The sequence below is a fragment of the Phoxinus phoxinus genome (genome assembly GCF_949152265.1).
Source record: "Phoxinus phoxinus genome assembly, chromosome: 20".
Classification (NCBI taxonomy): Eukaryota; Metazoa; Chordata; class Actinopteri; order Cypriniformes; family Leuciscidae; genus Phoxinus; species Phoxinus phoxinus.
In genome coordinates this window covers 320,001-331,754 of record NC_136895.1, presented here as the reverse complement: position 1 = coordinate 331,754, position 11,754 = coordinate 320,001, and the positions used below count along the sequence as shown (strand labels likewise).

Genomic DNA, 11,754 nt, shown 5'->3' with positions numbered 1-11,754 from the left:
TTGTTTTCCAAATTTAGGATGAATTATAAGTATTTTTCACATGTATATTTTAACATGGCTGTATACAGGAAATATTTAAAAGTATATTTCTGGTCATACATGAATAGTAATTTGAATCAAATTTTTTTTACAAAAATGTTAATAGGATAACCTACCCAGGGGTTTAGCTGGGGCCCTTGATGCATGCTCAGCAGTGGCAGATTCCTGCCTCTTCCGCAGGTACTGCTGCAACTTCCACATGCGTGTACCTGGGACGCAGCTCTTCCCCAAGATGAAGTCTGCATAGCCATCAGCTCTGCCATCCCATATCTCCTTCCAGGTGCTCTTGGCCCGGGAACCAAAGCCAACCAGCTGGTCATCTTCCGACGAGGCTGACGCAACACCCACTCCACTGGCCTCATAGGCAAGAAGAGACTGGATCTCTCCAAAACTAAGAGCATAATTAACAAATGACTGTAGGCTGTCCTTGCCATGCCCCTCAGACATACAGATGCCTGATGCCTCCTCCTTCCTGAGGTTCTTGATGAGATACATAGTGTACCCTACATCATTCTCCAAAAGCCACCTGAAAGACTTCCCTTTATATTTCCCAAACTGCAGGATGTAGTCTCCCAGCACCTCCGTCCTGTCTGAGGCATCCCCTCCTCTCTGACGGACCACAGCCAGAGCATTCTGCCGCACAAGGTCCTCCCTCATGGCCACAGACTTGTCCTGCTGAGTGGGGTCCTCCTTAATCCGCCTAGCTTCTTTAGACGGCTCCTGGAGGAGAAATCCGAGTTGTCCCTTGCGGAACACAACACATATTCTCCCTGGGAAGAACATCATTTTCTTCTGCATCTTGATCTACCTTGAAAGAACAATATCATTTTAGGTTTAATTTACAAATTTCTCAATACTTAGGTCACTTTTGCAAAACTCTTCACACAGTGAGCACAACAGAAATATATGTGGGCTCAACTGTGGATAATTTAAAATTACAAATATTGAGAAATGGATCACACAAGGGCTTGTTCAATCTTTTATCTCTGAACTTCAGTCACATACTGTAGTTCAAAAGGTCAAGAAGACAATATTTTTTCATACATAAAAAAAAAAATATTTGAATGTTTTTAATGACATTCAAAAAAGAATTAATGGTTTAGTCTGAGATGGTAATTAATACTGGGTTGTCAAGATTTTGGTTAAGGTTAGTGCAATGTATAATTAGTCAGACAGTAGGCCTATCTGTAGGCGAGTTATCAACACATTAAATGTATGTTATACATAGCTTATTTGTCGTCACAATATGAAAACCATTCCCATAAATCCCATTCCCATTAATTTTTTAGCTCGTATTCACCACCATCTAAAACGAGTGTGCTGAGGTAACACATCAACACAACATTGTCAGAAACGGACTGACAAGATAATTTAACATCATGACATGAAAACTATACACATTAATAATTAAAACGCTCATGTTAATTAATTATTCGGCGCTTCATTTCATAACACGTCATCTCTTAACAAGCAACCTATGCTAGCTACAGTAACGTTACCAATAGGACTGTACATTTACCCTTTAGTTTTAAATGAATAATAATATCAAACAACGTATCTTACCTTTGATAAATAGAAAATAAGTGTGGATGATGGTAGTGAGTCGATGTCTCCACAGAAGTTTGTCTGGAATAAAAGTTTTCAAAACGTCGCGCGTCTGTAAAAACTCGGAACAGCGCCAAAAGTCGTAGCGGCCAAAAATATATTGCATCCGTAGTGGTTTAGCACTACCATTGAGAATGAATGGGAAACGGTTTAGGGCCATTTAGCTAAACAATTCTCGGGTCCGGCGCGGGAGACCCGGGTCCGATTCCCGGCCAATGCAGAAAGTTAATTCAGGTGTGTCAGATGTCTGGTTCTTTGAAGCTTTGTTATGTAACTTCTGCTAATGAACATTACTGACAGCGATTGCTAGCTCATGGGTGTTTTTTTCAGAGGTCGCTGAGCATTGGTGGTTCAGTGGTAGAATTCTCGCTTCCCACGCGGGAGACCTGGGTCCGATTCCCGGCCAATGCAGAAAGTTAATTCCGGTGTGCCAGAGGTCTGGTTCTTTGAAGCTTTGTTATGTAACTTCTGCTAATGAACATTACTGACAGCAATTGCTAGCTCAAGGGTGTTTTTTTTAGAGGTCACTGAGCATTGGTGGTTCAGTGGTAGAATTCTCGCCTGCCACGCGGGAGACCCGGGTCCGATTCCCGGCCAATGCAGAAAGTTAATTCCGGTGTGCCAGAGGTCTGGTTCTTTGAAGCTTTGTTATGTAACTTCTGCTAATGAACATTACTGACAGCAATTGCTAGCTCATGGGTGTTTTTTTTAGAGGTCACTGAGCATTGGTGGTTCAGTGTTAGAATTCTCGCCTGCCACGCGGGAGCCCCTTGTCCGATTCCCGGCCAATGCAGAAAGTTAATTCAGGTGTGCCAGAGGTCTGGTTCTTTGAAGCTTTGTTATGTAACTTCTGCTAATGAACATTACTGACAGCGATTGCTAGCTCATGGGTGTTTTTTTCAGAGGTCGCTGAGCATTGGTGGTTCAGTGGTAGAATTCTCGCTTCCCACGCGGGAGACCCGGGTCCGATTCCCGGCCAATGCAGAAAGTTAATTCCGGTGTGCCAGAGGTCTGGTTCTTTGAAGCTTTGTTATGTAACTTCTGCTAATGAACATTACTGACAGCAATTGCTAGCTCAAGGGTGTTTTTTTTAGAGGTCACTGAGCATTGGTGGTTCAGTGTTAGAATTCTCGCCTGCCACGCGGGAGCCCCTTGTCCGATTCCCGGCCAATGCAGAAAGTTAATTCAGGTGTGCCAGAGGTCTGGTTCTTTGAAGCTTTGTTATGTAACTTCTGCTAATGAACATTACTGACAGCGATTGCCAGCTCATGGGTGTTTTTTTTAGAGGTCACTGAGCATTGGTGGTTCAGTGGTAGAATTCTCGCCTGCCACGCGGGAAACCCCGGTCCGATTCCCGGCCAATGCAGAAAGTTAATTCAGGTGTGCCAGAGGTCTGGTTCTTTGAAGCTTTGTTATGTATGATGCATAGCTCATGGGTGTTTTTTTTAGAGGTCACTGAGCATTGGTGGTTCAGTGGTAGAATTCTCGCTTCCCACGCGGAAGACCCGGGTCCGATTCCCGGCCAATGCAGAAAGTTAATTCCGGTGTGCCAGAGGTCTGGTTCTTTGAAGCTTTGTTATGTAACTTCTTCCAACTCAAGATCTATAAGTGTTCCTCATCTGCCATCTCTTACTCAACCATGATGCATAACCTCACTCCCTGTTCGTACCGATCACACAAGGACGTGTCTTTTAGAGGTCGCTGAGCAGTGGTGGTTCAGTGGTAGAATTCTCGCCTGCCACGCGGGAGACCCGGGTCCGATTCCCGGCCAATGCAGAAAGTTAATTCCGGTGTGCCAGAGGTTTGGTTCTTTGAAGCTTTGTTATGTAACTTCTGCTAATCAACATTACTGACAGCGATTGCTAGCTCATGGGTGGTTTTTTTAGAGGTTGCTGAGCATTGGTGGTTCAGTGGTAGAATTCTCGCCTGCCACGCGGGAGACCCGGGTCCGATTCCCGGCCAATGCAGAAAGTTAATTCCGGTGTGCCAGAGGTCTGGTTCTTTGAAGCTTTGTTATGTAACTTCTGCTAATCAACATAACTGACAGCGATTGCTAGCTCATGGGTGTTTTTTTTAGAGGTCGCTGAGCATTGGTGGTTCAGTGGTAGAATTCTCGCCTGCCACGCGGGAGACCCGGGTCCGATTCCCGGCCAATGCAGAAAGTTAATTCCGTTGTGCCAGAGGTCTGATTCTTTGAAGCTTTGTTATGTAACTTCTGCTAATCAACATAACTGACAGCGATTGCTAGCTCATGGGTGTTTTTTTTAGAGGTCACTGAGCATTGGTGGTTCAGTGGTAGAATTCTCGCTTCCCACGCGGGAGACCCGGGTCCGATTCCCGGCCAATGCAGAAAGTTAATTCAGGTGTGCCAGAGGTCTGGTTCTTTGAAGCTTTGTTATATAACTTCTGCTAATGAACATTACTGACAGCGATTGCCAGCTCATGGGTGTTTTTTTTAGAGGTCACTGAGCATTGGTGGTTCAGTGGTAGAATTCTCGCCTGCCACGCGGGAGACCCGGGTCCGATTCCCGGCCAATGCAGAAAGTTAATTCAGGTGTGTCAGATGTCTGGTTCTTTGAAGCTTTGTTATGTAACTTCTGCTAATGAACATTACTGACAGCGATTGCCAGCTCATGGGTGTTTTTTTTAGAGGTCGCTGAGCATTGGTGGTTCAGTGGTAGAATTCTCGCCTGCCACGCGGGAAACCCGGGTCCGATTCCCGGCCAATGCAGAAAGTTAATTCATGTGTGCCAGAGGTCTGCTTCTTTGAAGCTTTGTTATGTAACTTCTGCTAATGAACATTACTGACAGCGATTGCTAGCTCATGGGTGTTTTTTTTAGAGGTCACTGAGCATTGGTGGTTCAGTGGTAGAATTCTCGCCTGCCACGCGGGAAACCCGGGTCCGATTCCCGGCCAATGCAGAAAGTTAATTCAGGTGTGCCAGAGGTCTGCTTCTTTGAAGCTTTGTTATGTAACTTCTGCTAATGAACATTACTGACAGCGATTGCTAGCTCATGGGTGTTTTTTTCAGAGGTCGCTGAGCATTGGTGGTTCAGTGGTAGAATTCTCGCCTGCCACGCGGGAGACCCGGGTCCGATTCCCGGCCAATGCAGAAAGTTAATTCAGGTGTGCCAGAGGTCTGGTTCTTTGAAGCGTTGTCATGTAACTTCTGCTAATCAACATTACTGACAGCGATTGCCAGCTGATGGGTGTTTTTTTCAGAGGTCGCTGAGCATTGGTGGTTCAGTGGTAGAATTCTCGCCTGCCACGCGGGAGACCCGGGTCCGATTCCCGGCCAATGCAGAAAGTTAATTCCGGTGTGCCAGAGAGCTGGTTCTTTGAAGCTTTGTTATGTAACTTCTGCTAATGAACATTACTGACAGCAATTGCTAGCTCAAGGGTGTTTTTTTTATAGGTCACTGAGCATTGGTGGTTCAGTGGTAGAATTCTCGCCTGCCACGCGGGAGACCCGGGTCCGATTCCCCGCCAATGCAGAAAGTTAATTCCGGTGTGCCAGAGGTCTGGTTCTTTGAAGCTTTGTTATGTAACTTCTGCTAATGAACATTACTGACAGCGATTGCCAGCTGATGGGTGTTTTTTTCAGAGGTCGCTGAGCATTGGTGGTTCAGTGGTAGAATTCTCGCCTGCCACGCGGGAGACCCGGGTCCGATTCCCGGCCAATGCAGAAAGTTAATTCCGGTGTGCAAGAGGTCTGGTTCTTTGAAGCTTTGTTATGTAACTTCTGCTAATGAACATTACTGACAGCGATTGCCAGCTGATGGGTGTTTTTTTCAGAGGTCGCTGAGCATTGGTGGTTCAGTGGTAGAATTCTCGCCTGCCACGCGGGAGACCCGGGTCCGATTCCCGGCCAATGCAGAAAGTTAATTCAGGTGTGCCAGAGGTCTGGTTCTTTGAAGCTTTGTTATGTAACTTCTGCTAATGAACATTACTGACAGCAATTGCTAGCTCAAGGGTGTTTTTTTTATAGGTCACTGAGCATTGGTGGTTCAGTGGTAGAATTCTCGCCTGCCACGCGGGAGACCCGGGTCCGATTCCCCGCCAATGCAGAAAGTTAATTCCGGTGTGCCAGAGGTCTGGTTCTTTGAAGCTTTGTTATGTAACTTCTGCTAATGAACATTACTGACAGCAATTGCTAGCTCAAGGGTGTTTTTTTTAGAGGTCACTGAGCATTGGTGGTTCAGTGGTAGAATTCTCGCCTGCCACGCGGGAGACCCGGGTCCGATTCCCGGCCAATGCAGAAAGTTAATTCAGGTGTGCCAGAGGTCTGGTTCTTTGAAGCTTTGTTATGTAACTTCTGCTAATGAACATTACTGACAGCAATTGCTAGCTCAAGGGTGTTTTTTTTATAGGTCAATGAGCATTGGTGGTTCAGTGGTAGAATTCTCGCCTGCCTCGCAGGAGACCCGGGTCCGATTCCCGGCCAATGCAGAAAGTTAATTCAGGTGTGCCTGAGGTCTGGTTCTTTGAAGCTTTGTTATGTAACTTCTGCTAATGAACATTACTGACAGCGATTGCCAGCTGATGGGTGTTTTTTTTAGAGGTCGCTGAGCATTGGTGGTTCAGTGGTAGAATTCTCGCCTGCCACGCGGGAGACCCGGGTCCGATTCACGGCCAATGCAGAAAGTTAATTCAGGTGTGCCAGAGGTCTGGTTCTTTGAAGCTTTGTTATGTAACTTCTGCTAATCAACATAACTGACAGCGATTGCTAGCTCATGGGTGTTTTTTTAGAGGTCACTGAGCATTGGTGGTTCAGTGGTAGAATTCTCGCCTGCCTCGCAGGAGACCCGGGTCCGATTCCCGGCCAATGCAGAAAGTTAATTCAGGTGTGCCTGAGGTCTGGTTCTTTGAAGCTTTGTTATGTAACTTCTGCTAATGAACATTACTGACAGCGATTGCCAGCTGATGGGTGTTTTTTTTAGAGGTCGCTGAGCATTGGTGGTTCAGTGGTAGAATTCTCGCCTGCCACGCGGGAGACCCGGGTCTGATTCCCGGCCAATGCAGAAAGTTAATTCAGGTGTGCCAGAGGTCTGGTTCTTTGAAGCTTTGTTATGTAACTTCTGCTAATGAACATTACTGACAGCAATTGCTAGCTCAAGGGTGTTTTTTTTAGAGGTCACTGAGCATTGGTGGTTCAGTGGTAGAATTCTCCCCTGCCACGCTTGAGACCCGGGTCCGATTCCCGGCCAATGCAGAAAGTTAATTCCGGTGTGCCAGAGGTCTTGTTCTTTGAAGCTTTGTTATGTAACTTCTGCTAATGAACATTACTGACAGCGATTGCCAGCTGATGGGTGTTTTTTTCAGAGGTCGCTGAGCATTGGTGGTTCAGTGGTAGAATTCTCGCCTGCCACGCGGGAGACCCGGGTCCGATTCCCGGCCAATGCAGAAAGTTAATTCAGGTGTGCCAGAGGTCTGGTTCTTTGAAGCTTTGTTATGTAACTTCTGCTAATCAACATAACTGACAGCGATTGCTAGCTCATGGGTTTTTTTTTTAGAGGTCACTGAGCATTGGTGGTTCAGTGGTAGAATTCTCGCTTCCCACGCGGGAGACCGGGGTCCGATTCCCGGCCAATGCAGAAAGTTAATTCAGGTGTGCCAGAGGTCTGGTTCTTTGAAGCTTTGTTATGTAACTTCTGCTAATGAACATTACTGACAGCGATTTCCAGCTGATGGGTGTTTTTTTCAGAGGTCGCTGAGCATTGGTGGTTCAGTGGTAGAATTCTCGCCTGCCACGCGGTAGACCCGGGTCCGATTCCCGGCCAAATGCAGAAAGTTAATTCCGGTGTGCCTGAGGTCTGGTTCTTTGAAGCTTTGTTATGTAACTTCTGCTAATGAACATTACTGACAGCAATTGCTAGCTCAAGGGTGTTTTTTTTAGAGGTCACTGAGCATTGGTTGTTCAGTGGTAGAATTCTCGCCTGCCACCCGGGAGACCCGGGTCCGATTCCCGGCCAATGCAGAAAGTTAATTCAGGTGTGCCAGAGGTCTGGTTCTTTGAAGCTTTGTTATGTAACTTCTGCTAATGAACATTACTGACAGCAATTGCTAGCTCAAGGGTGTATTTTTTAGAGGTCACTGAGCATTGGTGGTTCAGTGGTAGAATTCTCGCCTGCCACGCGGGAGACCCGGGTCCGATTCCCGGCCAATGCAGAAAGTTAATTCCGGTGTGCCAGAGGTCTGGTTCTTTGAAGCTTTGTTATGTAACTTCTGCTAATGAACATTACTGACAGCGATTGCCAGCTCATGGGTGTTTTTTTCAGAGGTCGCTGAGCATTGGTGGTTCAGTGGTAGAATTCTCGCCTGCCACGCGGGAGACCCGGGTCCGATTCCCGGCCAATGCAGAAAGTTAATTCCGGTGTGCCAGAGGTCTGGTTCTTTGAAGCTTTGTTATGTAACTTCTGCTAATCAACATAACTGACAGCGATTGCTAGCTCATGGGTGTTTTTTTTAGAGGTCACTGAGCATTGGTGGTTCAGTGGTAGAATTCTCGCTTCCCACGCGGGAGACCCGGGTCCGATTCCCGGCCAATGCAGAAAGTTAATTCAGGTGTGCCAGAGGTCTGGTTCTTTGAAGCTTTGTTATGTAACTTCTGCTAATGAACATTACTGACAGCGATTGCCAGCTGATGGGTGTTTTTTTCAGAGGTCGCTGAGCATTGGTGGTTCAGTGGTAGAATTCTCGCCTGCCACGCGGGAGACCCGGGTCCGATTCCCGGCCAATGCAGAAAGTTAATTCCGGTGTGCCAGAGGTCTGGTTCTTTGAAGCTTTGTTATGTAACTTCTGCTAATGAACATTACTGACAGCAATTGCTAGCTCAAGGGTGTTTTTTTTATAGGTCACTGAGCATTGGTGGTTCAGTGGTAGAATTCTCGCCTGCCACGCGGGAGACCCGGGTCCGATTCCCGGCCAATGCAGAAAGTTAATTCAGGTGTGCCAGAGGTCTGGTTCTTTGAAGCTTTGTTATGTAACTTCTGCTAATGAACATTACTGACAGCAATTGCTAGCTCAAGGGTGTATTTTTTAGAGGTCACTGAGCATTGGTGGTTCAGTGGTAGAATTCTCGCCTGCCACGCGGGAGACCCGGGTCCGATTCCCGGCCAATGCAGAAAGTTAATTCCGGTGTGCCAGAGGTCTGGTTCTTTGAAGCTTTGTTATGTAACTTCTGCTAATGAACATTACTGACAGCAATTGCTAGCTCAAGGGTGTTTTTTTTATAGGTCACTGAGCATTGGTGGTTCAGTGGTAGAATTCTCGCCTGCCACGCGGGAGACCCGGGTCCGATTCCCCGCCAATGCAGAAAGTTAATTCCGGTGTGCCAGAGAGCTGGTTCTTTGAAGCTTTGTTATGTAACTTCTGCTAATGAACATTACTGACAGCAATTGCTAGCTCAAGGGTGTTTTTTTTATAGGTCACTGAGCATTGGTGGTTCAGTGGTAGAATTCTCGCCTGCCACGCGGGAGAACCGGGTCCGATTCCCGGCCAATGCAGAAAGTTAATTCAGGTGTGCCAGAGGTCTGGTTCTTTGAAGCTTTGTTATGTAACTTCTGCTAATCAACATAACTGACAGCGATTGCTAGCTCATGGGTGTTTTTTTTAGAGGTCACTGAGCATTGGTGGTTCAGTGGTAGAATTCTCGCTTCCCACGCGGGAGACCCGGGTCCGATTCCCGGCCAATGCAGAAAGTTAATTCAGGTGTGCCAGAGGTCTGGTTCTTTGAAGCTTTGTTATGTAACTTCTGCTAATGAACATTACTGACAGCGATTGCCAGCTGATGGGTGTTTTTTTCAGAGGTCGCTGAGCATTGATGGTTCAGTGGTAGAATTCTCGCCTGCCACGCGGGAGACCCGGGTCCGATTCCCGGCCAATGCAGAAAGTTAATTCCGGTGTGCCAGAGAGCTGGTTCTTTGAAGCTTTGTTATGTAACTTCTGCTAATGAACATTACTGACAGCAATTGCTAGCTCAAGGGTGTTTTTTTTAGAGGTCACTGAGCATTGGTGGTTCAGTGGTAGAATTCTCGCCTGCCACGCGGGAGACCCGGGTCCGATTCCCGGCCAATGCAGAAAGTTAATTCATGTGTGCCAGAGGTCTGGTTCTTTGAAGCTTTGTTATGTAACTTCTGCTAATGAACATTACTGACAGCAATTGCTAGCTCAAGGGTGTTTTTTTTAGAGGTCACTGAGCATTGGTGGTTCAGTGGTAGAATTCTCGCCTGCCACGCGGGAGACCCGGGTCCGATTCCCGGCCAATGCAGAAAGTTAATTCAGGTGTGCCAGAGGTCTGGTTCTTTGAAGCTTTGTTATGTAACTTCTGCTAATGAACATTACTGACAGCAATTGCTAGCTCAAGGGTGTTTTTTTTAGAGGTCACTGAGCATTGGTGGTTCAGTGGTAGAATTCTCGCCTGCCACGCGGGAGACCCGGGTCCGATTCCCGGCCAATGCAGAAAGTTAATTCCGGTGTGCCAGAGGTCTGGTTCTTTGAAGCCCTTGTTATGTAACTTCTGCTAATGAACATTACTGACAGCAATTGCTAGCTCAAGGGTGTTTTTTTAGAGGTCACTGAGCATTGGTGGTTCAGTGGTAGAATTCTCGCCTGCCACGCGGGAGAACCGGGTCCGATTCCCGGCCAATGCAGAAAGTTAATTCAGGTGTGCCAGAGGTCTGGTTCTTTGAAGCTTTGTTATGTAACTTCTGCTAATGAACATTACTGACAGCAATTGCTAGCTCAAGGGTGTTTTTTTTAGAGGTCACTGAGCATTGGTGGTTCAGTGGTAGAATTCTCGCCTGCCACGCGGGAGACCCGGGTCCGATTCCCGGCCAATGCAGAAAGTTAATTCATGTGTGCCAGAGGTCTGGTTCTTTGAAGCTTTGTTATGTAACTTCTGCTAATGAACATTACTGACAGCAATTGCTAGCTCAAGGGTGTTTTTTTTAGAGGTCACTGAGCATTGGTGGTTCAGTGGTAGAATTCTCGCCTGCCACGCGGGAGACCCGGGTCCGATTCCCGGCCAATGCAGAAAGTTAATTCAGGTGTGCCAGAGGTCTGGTTCTTTGAAGCTTTGTTATGTAACTTCTGCTAATCAACATAACTGACAGCGATTGCTAGCTCATGGGTGTTTTTTTTAGAGGTCACTGAGCATTGGTGGTTCAGTGGTAGAATTCTCGCCTGCCACGCGGGAGACCCGGGTCCGATTCCCGGCCAATGCAGAAAGTTAATTCCGGTGTGCCAGAGGTCTGGTTCTTTGAAGCTTTGTTATGTAACTTCTGCTAATGAACATTACTGACAGCAATTGCTAGCTCAAGGGTGTTTTTTTTATAGGTCAATGAGCATTGGTGGTTCAGTGGTAGAATTCTCGCCTGCCTCGCAGGAGACCCGGGTCCGATTCCCGGCCAATGCAGAAAGTTAATTCAGGTGTGCCTGAGGTCTGGTTCTTTGAAGCTTTGTTATGTAACTTCTGCTAATGAACATTACTGACAGCGATTGCCAGCTCATGGGTGTTTTTTTTAGAGGTCGCTGAGCATTGGTGGTTCAGTGGTAGAATTAACGCCTGCCACGCGGGAAACCCGGGTCCGATTCCCGGCCAATGCAGAAAGTTAATTCAGGTGTGCCAGAGGTCTGGTTCTTTGAAGCTTTGTTATGTAACTTCTGCTAATCAACATAACTGACAGCGATTGCTAGCTCATGGGTGTTTTTTTTAGAGGTCGCTGAGCATTGGTGGTTCAGTGGTAGAATTCTCGCCTGCCACGCGGGAGAACCGGGTCCGATTCCCGGCCAATGCAGAAAGTTAATTCAGGTGTGCCAGAGGTCTGGTTCTTTGAAGCTTTGTTATGTAACTTCTGCTAATGAACATTACTGACAGCAATTGCTAGCTCAAGGGTGTTTTTTTTAGAGGTCGCTGAGCATTGGTGGTTCAGTGGTAGAATTCTCGCTTCCCACGCGGGAGACCCGGGTCCGATTCCCGGCCAATGCAGAAAGTTAATTCAGGTGTGCCAGAGGTCTGGTTCTTTGAAGCTTTGTTATGTAACTTCTGCTAATGAACATTACTGACAGCGATTGCCAGCTGATGGGTGTTTTTTTCAGAGGTCGCTGAG

At 46.9% G+C, this 11,754-nt stretch overlaps 1 protein-coding gene across 1 annotated transcript; it reads right to left on the bottom strand.

The window, feature by feature from the left end:
- Window positions 1–138: 138 nt before the first annotated feature.
- LOC306988779 (uncharacterized protein) lies at window positions 139–1,857 on the bottom strand (the record flags this gene model as incomplete). Its single annotated transcript, XM_079593928.1, has 2 exons — window positions 1,603–1,857; window positions 139–847 (listed from the first exon to the last, which is right to left on the bottom strand). Exon 2 carries the CDS (start codon window positions 835–837, stop codon window positions 139–141), a length of 699 nt encoding a protein of 232 aa, XP_079450054.1. The 5' UTR covers window positions 838–847; window positions 1,603–1,857.
- Between the last annotated feature and the right edge of the window lie 9,897 nt (window positions 1,858–11,754).